Source organism: Alosa sapidissima, chromosome 9 (genome assembly GCF_018492685.1).
Source record: "Alosa sapidissima isolate fAloSap1 chromosome 9, fAloSap1.pri, whole genome shotgun sequence".
Classification (NCBI taxonomy): Eukaryota; Metazoa; Chordata; class Actinopteri; order Clupeiformes; family Clupeidae; genus Alosa; species Alosa sapidissima.
This window is the reverse complement of record NC_055965.1, coordinates 11,772,175-11,780,243: the sequence shown is the minus strand read 5'-3', so window position 1 is coordinate 11,780,243 and position 8,069 is coordinate 11,772,175. Positions and strand designations below refer to the sequence as shown.

General features: G+C 45.1%; 1 protein-coding gene across 1 annotated transcript in view; it reads left to right on the top strand.

Moving 5' to 3' along the window:
* Nucleotides 1-6,849, top strand: part of rims1b (regulating synaptic membrane exocytosis 1b) — a 37,294-nt gene extending 30,445 nt beyond the window's left edge. The window contains 6 exon segments of the mRNA XM_042104544.1: nt 1,322-1,533; nt 3,554-3,692; nt 5,174-5,280; nt 5,568-5,669; nt 6,278-6,417; nt 6,561-6,849. Of these exon segments, the coding sequence (XP_041960478.1) occupies nt 1,322-1,533; nt 3,554-3,692; nt 5,174-5,280; nt 5,568-5,669; nt 6,278-6,417; nt 6,561-6,779 (919 nt within the window). The 3' untranslated portion in view covers nt 6,780-6,849.
* The last annotated feature ends 1,220 nt before the right edge of the window (nt 6,850-8,069 follow it).

Below are 8,069 nucleotides of genomic sequence, written 5' to 3'. Positions count from 1 at the left end.
ATTGGAAATTAAAAAAAATAGCAGACATTTGTACAAAATCACTTGCATAGATGTACAAAGCCATTGCCATTTGTTCAAAATGGGGAGAAACCGCTTCAATGAAGTGCACAAGTGATAAGATGATATGGAGTTTGAACAAACAGTTTGAAGAATTACCATTCTGATCTGAGAAGTGTGCCAAAGCAGAGAACAACTGCAGAACAGACTGCTCTTATCAATTCACTTCACCTGTGATGAAATGTGATTACTGCTGTATTCATAATCCCATTTAGCAATAGCCATTAGTAATCAGTGATACTGTATTAGTGGCTGGACTTTAGCACTGTCCAGGCCTCAATGAGCTACATCATCGCAGACTTCTGTTTCTATGTCAGAATACTTGGATTCTTTGTGATGAGGTCTTGATTTGTTTTGAGGGTTTGGATGTCTTGCTCAATAAAGATGAAATGAAACATCATTTGAAAAAGATGAAACATTCAACAGAGTCTACAGTCAGTGTGTGTGATGTACTAATGTTCAGCCTCATCAACATTCACCAGAGTCTACAGTCAGTGTGTGTGATGTACTAATGTTCAGCCTCTCCCTTCCCTGTTTCCATCTCCCTCATGCCTTCATCTCATTCATAATTCTCTGCCCATTTCTACACACTATTTTTTCTCGTTTCCTTGACTGTCCATCCCTTTTTGCTCTCTCCACTTATTTTTTTGTTACCACCATTCATCATATTTCTCTCTACTATTACTCCAACTCTCTCTCCTCACCACCCCATCCTCTCTCTCTGTCTTTGTCTATCTTTCTCCATCCCTCTCTCTCTCTCTCCCTCCATCTCTCTCTGTCTCTCTCCATACCTCTCTCTCTCTCCCTCCATCTCTCTCTCCCTTCATCCCTCTCTTGCTTTCTCTCTCTCTCCCTCTTTCTGTCTCTCTCCATCCCTCTCTCTCTCCCTCTATCTCTCACTCCATCCCTCTCTCTCTCCATCCATCTCTCTCTGTCTCTCTCCATACCTCTCTCTCTCCCTCCATCTCTCTCTTTGTCTCTCTCCATCCCTCTCTCTCTCTCTCCATCCCTCTCTCTGTCTCTCTCTCTATCCATCTCTCTCTCCCTCCATCCCTCTATTGCTCTCTCTTGCTCTCTCTCTCTCCCTCTTTCTGTCTCTCTCCATCCATCTCTCTCTCCCTCCATCCCTCTCTTGCTCTCTCTCTCTCCCTCTATCTCTCTCTCTCCATCCCTCTCTCTCTCCCTCTATCTCTCACTCCATCCCCCTCTCTCTCTCTCCATCCCTTTCTCCTCCCCTCCGTGTTTGCGCGTTTCTCACCTGTAGGCAGGTGCCTGGCTCCGGCGGCCAGAGCATGATGAAGAGCACGAGTGTGAGCGGAGAGATCTACACGCCCGAGCGCACCGACGGCAGCCAATCGGACACGGCGCTGGGCCGGGTGGGCGGCTCCGGGAAGAAGCGACGGTCGAGCATCGCGCGCGTCGTCTCCATCGTGGGCAACCGCCGCAGCCGCAGCACCTCCCAGATCACCGGGGCAGGTGAGCCAGTTGCCAACGACAACATGCACATCCCAGAATTTCAGTTATGGTCCAAAAAAAGTCTCGATTAGTCTTAATCAGCCTGTGGTGATGAAGTGGTGCTCTGTGATACCTGCTGCACTATGTAAAACTTGCGGCCTTCGTTGCAAAAAAGATCTCTAAGTACTCTCAAAGTACTCTACGCAGTATGATGCCATCTACAGTAATTGCATGCCACAGATTTTGTTTTCACCTGCAATGAAGAATTCATTTGAACAGTGAATATTTTAGTAATTTTATGCTTTTCAGTGCAGTTATGTAGGGAAAGAAAATCCCTTTGATCACATTCACAACACAGCATGCAACCATTGGAGGAAACATTACCAAACTACTGTATATCCCAAACTAGTCCTAGCCCAAACCAAACAAAAACAGGTGTGCCTCCCCTCAGTCTCCTCTCCATGGATGCTCCAGTCCAGTGTCCGGCTCTGAGGCTCTCCTATGAGCAAGGGGAATTTGCTCTGCTCTACATTGCCATATAGCAATGAAATGGGTGAGATAGGGGGAGAGGGGGGGGGGGTAGAGAATTTGACAGGGCAGAAGAACAAGGAAAGAGAGAAAGGGTGATAGAAGGGAGAAGAGGCAACGCAGCCTTTCACATAAAAGCATATTAAAGAGAGAAAGGGGGGATGTTACGTTAAGGTTATTGCTGATTCAGGAGATAATGATGACACCAGGTTCAAGAATGAGTCGTTTAATCTAGAACTCCTGAAACTTCCCGTGTCCCCCCCAACAGGGGTCCGTGTACAACCAAGCATGGGGGGGGGGGCTGGAAGAAGAATTGCCCCCCCCCCCCCCCATGAGTTAGCCCTGCTGTGGGTCAGTCAATATAAACAATCTAAAAGAGCTTATCACAAGGGAACCTACAGAGCTTTTCCTCTATGTATATGAAATATGTGGTAGTTGTTTTTAACTTCTTTCTGAAGAAAAAATAAATGTTGACCAGATGCATCAGTAGTTTCAAGGAAAGTTGACAATGTGACTCATTCTTTAATAATTCATTCAGTAATGAGGCAACAATTTGTCTGTTTTGTGCAAGGAAAAAAAAAAACTAAAGCGCCATTGCTACTAAACGTGCAAATGTGGGGCTTATATGAGAGGGAGAGAAAAGTAATTCAATGAAACCAAAAGCTGAAAGGCAGAAAAGATGGTGATGTGGCTGTGAAGCTAGCTGGGCTAGCATGCAGTAGCCTGAAAAGTTGTGGGTTCAATTCCCGGCTTCCACCGTTGTGCCCTTGAGCAAGGCACTTAACCCCAAATTGCTCCGGGGACAATGTAATCCCTTATAATATAGTTGACATGTGTAAGTCACTTTGGATTAAAAGTGTCTGCTAAATGATTAAATGTAAATGTAAATGTTTAAGCGAAGCAAAAGGCAATGTCATTTAACGAGGAACCATGTCTGAACGACTGAAACTGTTATGCTGCAGTTTGCAAATATTGTCTGCCCAGAAAAGACATGTCATTTAGAAAGTAAACGTCAGTCTCAAATACAATGGCAACGTGTCAAACAATGGTGTGTACTAAAGCAAGAGTTGCTAATGTTCATTCACTTGATGAAATCATAGACATAGACTTATATTAAATTACAATACACAACAAGCTATTTATCGGGGCTTTTAATGACCATATTGGGATAACAGATGATTTTCCCCTCTTGCCCTTTTGCACTGGCCCCCCTATATGTAGAGTGGCCCATAGGTCATGTGGTGTAGTCTAGTTAGCTGTAGTGGTTATACTGTGGTGTAGTCTAGTTAGCTGTAGTGGGTATACTGTGGTGTAGTTTAGTTAGCTGTAGTGGGTATACTGTGATCAACCCCAAATGTTAATACATATCCTTACCTGTTTTAAGTGGGTATACTGAGATGGTGATGCTTTACAGCGTAGTCCTGCATATCACGCAGACTACACCACTGCCCAAAGGTCATGTGACGTTTGAGGACTCGTGCTGTAAGGACTGTCTCTCTCTGTGTCGCCCCAGATAAGAAGTCGAAGGCGGCGGGCCCCATCCAGCGCAGCCAGGAGACGGGCATGGCCGTGGAGCTGAAGCGCAACATGAGTCGACAGCCCAGCCGCGAGTCCACCAACGGCAGCATGGCCAGCTGCAACTCCGAGGGCAAGTGAGTACCCAACTGGAGAGGGTTCACACATGCTCTTAAGGCTTGTTTCCACCAAGCGACACAGTTCAGTTCAGTTATTTGCGTTTCCATGGTCAGAAGTTGTGAATGGTACCTAAAACAACTGACCCGTAACATACTATTTTTTGCCAACTTTCCTTATATGGGAGTAGCTGTGCATGCTATGTGTCTCTTTACTCCTGTCTCTCCCGTTGTATTTCTCCCTATATAAATCTCTGTCCGTCCCTCTGTATGTCTCTCTGTCTCACACACACACACACACACACACACACACACACACACACACACACACACACACACACAGTGCAGAACAGCACGCCTTCATAAACAATATTAGTTGATCTCCACCACACACAGTCTCTCTCTGTACCTCACTCAAAGACTACCATAAAACACTCCTAGCATGTGACCCCCATGTCAGGGACCTCTCTTTTTTGACTGGTCTTGAAGTCATTTTCTGGTCCCTGGACAACCAAATCCCCCCCCACCCCCCCCCCCCCCCGCGCTCCCACCCACACACACACACACAACACACACACATACACAGACACACACACACACACACACACACACAGTCACACACACACCCCGAGTCATTTTCCCAGTCCTCCCACTAATTATAACATCTGTCAACGTCACACGCTGAGGCCCAGCCGGACCAGTATGTGTCCCAAAATAGCCGCAGCATCCTCCTCCGTCAGCGTTCCAGACCCCTCCTCTCCCCCCCTTCCTGTTCCCTCATCATCCCAATGCAGGCGCCCAGAGCCCAGAGGCACCCCACCCTGACGCCTACCTCCTGTGTGTCTAGACACCTCCGACAGAGCCCCTAGTCGTCCAACGCACATAGGGGAAAGTGGTGTGTGTGTGTGTGTGTGTGTGTGTATGTGTGTGTGTGGTGTGTGGGGTCATGATGGGTGGCTGGAGTTGATGTAACGTTAGATATTTTAGTAGATGTAGTGCTAACAAGGGACTTATGAGTGGAGAGAGAGAGAGAGAGAGCAGGAGGTAAAGAGACCTGTGGAAGGATAAATGGGTTGGGGGGCTCCACGACTGCTTTTCACTTCAAATTAAAGGCTGCGTCTGCTATTTGCATTCCTGCAGGCAGTAGGTAGTGGAAAGCCTTGCCTTGTGGGGAGAGACGATTCCATGGAGGATGGAAATATATGCATTGAGTGTATGTGTGTGTGTGTGTGTGTGTGTGTGTGTGTGTGTGTGTGTGTGTGTGTGTGTGAGAGAGAGAGAGAGAGAGAGAGAGAGAGAGAGTAGGCACTGTGCCCTAGCCATATGGTACAGAGCTCTACTATAGAACTCCATTAGTTCACTCATTGTATGTCCATCCCCCCCAGTGTTGGTTTGGTCTCTAACCCTGCATGATATATATATATATATATATATATATATATCATATGGATAATGGATCATAATCAATTACACCGATTGGTTAATTAAAATCATTTCTTCAGCTTGATCTTCCCCCGCCTGGGAGCGGACAGTCAGTTCAGTGAGTTCCTGGACGGGCTCGGTCCAGCGCAGCTGGTTGGCCGTCAGACTCTGGCCACACCTGCAATAGGTGAGTCTGACCTCCACAGACCTTTTATCTTCCACGTTCACACCTCTGCTATGTTTGTGTACTAGGTCATTCACTTTGATTTGATAAATACATTGTCATTGTGTGTGTGTGTGTGTGTGTGTGTGTGTGTGTGTGTGTGTGTGAGAGTTGTCTGTGTGCCTGTGTCTACTGTATGTGCACTGTGCATGTGGGTGCATGTCACACAGCTCACAAATCTCCAGCTTGACCCATCTTCCTACATCTTTTATTTTTTAACATGCTGTTCGGGCTTGCTGTGTGTTGTGCAGGAGACATCCAGATCGGCATGGCCGACAAAAAGGGCCAGCTGGAGGTGGAGGTGATCCGGGCCCGTGGCCTCATACAGAAACCAGGGTCCAAATCTCTCCCCGGTACGCCTCGTGTACTCCCATGCAAAACCTGCCTTCCTACACATGACTTTACTGCCAACGTTTTGGGAATGGGTCAGATCAATCTTAAATGAATCTACCACATACTCAAACACATTTATGTCTTGGGAAATTACCAGACAGCTTAAAGGAGAATTCAGGCAATTTTGCACATAGATCACTGTTTTTCGCTACTCGGTACGAGTACACTACTGTCGGTACGAAAAAAATGAAAACAATCGGTTCTACCTAGTTCGAGTTGCTGCAGCCAACAGCTACAGTGCTACACTCTGGAGTCATATAATCATAGTTTTGGTGTATTGTTATTATTATTATTATTATTATTATTATTATTATTATTATTATTATTGTTATTATTATTATTAATAGTAGTAGTAGTAGTAGTAGTAGTAGTAGTAGTAGTAGTAATAGTAGTAGTAGTAGTAGTAGTAGTAGTAGTAGTAGCTTGAACGCAAATGTTTTGTAATTCCTACACTACTGTCCTCTCTTCTCAGCTCCCTATGTAGTAGTAGTAGTAGTAGTAGTAGTAGTAGTAGTAGTAGTTACTACAAATGTTATGTAATTCCTACACTACTGTCCTCTCTTCTCAGCTCCCTATGTGAAGGTCTACCTTCTGGACAGTGGAGCCTACGTAGCCAAAAAGAAAACCAAGATCGCCCGCAAAACACTCGACCCACTTTACCAGCAAGCGCTGCTATTCGAGGAGAGCCCAAAGGGTAAAGTATTACAAGTGAGTAGCAGTCCATTCGCTTTTTGACATATTACAATTAAGAAACGCCAGTTAACACGACGTGGAAATATTACGTTCCTCTACAAACCCGAGTGCCTCACCACTGAAAACCTCATGCTACACTGTTCTTCTGCTCACCACAGGTTATAGTCTGGGGAGACTATGGGCGTATGGACCACAAATCCTTCATGGGTGTCGCACAAATCCTACTGGAGGAGCTTGACCTCTCTAGCACAGTGATTGGCTGGTACAAATTGTTCCCGCCCTCCTCGCTAGTAGACCCCACTCTGGCCTCGATGAACCGCAGGGCGTCCCAGTCGTCCCTGGACAGCTCGTCCGCACCTGCAGGGGGGCGGTCGTAGTGAACTAATAACCGCCACCCCCCCCCCACACTCCACCCTCACCCTCCCCCCCCCCCCCCCCCCCCCCCCGCCCTACATCCCCCACCCTTCTCTCTCTTCCTCTCCTTTCTCCTGAGCCTCACCATGCCAGAAGTGACCAGGAAGGGAACACTAAAGCAGTGGAAGCAAGGACAACCAATCAGAGAGGCAGATGGAGAGAAAAAAATGCGATGAAAAAAGAACACAATGGAAAAAAAATGCTTAAAATCTGACAATCACTCCTCTCCTGTTTTTTTTTTTTTGTTTGTTTTTTTGCAAATTTACTTTCTGTCTTTAGGTAACTTCTGCTTGTCTTGCATTTTGTGTTTTTGTTGTTCACTGTATATTTCTTCTATTTTTTAAAAAAGAAAATACAATAATCATCAGATTGTAGATTTTACATTTTCATTCTGTAGGGCATGGTCAGTATCACAAAGAACGCTGCTTTTACAAAAGTGATAAGGAGACACTAGTCCAAGTCTTACTCAGCACAGTGAAAGGAAAGGACTAGTCCTTTTTGATATTTCAGTGAAATCAACAATAAAGAAATGTATGTCTAGTCTACACAAAGCATCAGAATGTATCAACCCAAACCAGAGATAGCCCCGCCAACTTCTCATCCTTGCAATGGTCCCATCCGACCCCCGGCCCCACCCCATCTTACCCCCATCCTACCTCCTTACCCTTATCTTGGGACCAACACCAAGCCTGCAGAAACACCAACACCAAGCCTGCAGGGTTCTCTCTAACATGGGTTGTCTGGAAATGCAGGGCCTTTCTTGGTGCCTATACCTCGAGGACCCAAATCCCGATCCTGACCCTTTCTTTCTTCCTTCCTTTCTATCTTTCTTTCTTTTCCCTGTCTTTCGCTCTGTCTTTCTCTCTGTCCACCATCTTGAATTTCTTTTTCAAATATGTTGGCCAATGACAGCTCACTTTGCATGTCTGTGATTCTGGAATTCCGAATTTCTTACATTTTTTCCAGTTTCATACTGCTACATACACTTTTTATAATATTGTTTATTATTATTATTATTATTATTATTATTATTATTATTGTCTGATGAATACCCACCAGACACAACTAAAAATGATGGGAACATGACAAGTAAAACAAAAAATAAGAAACAGGTGTTTTATCTGTTTTATCCACTTTGCTGGTATTATCAAGATATGAATTTCATGTCCTTCAGTTTAACAATTTGAGGTGTTTTTGGTCGTTTGATCTTTTCTTTTTTTCTTTTGAAATAAGAAATTAGAACAGATTGTCAG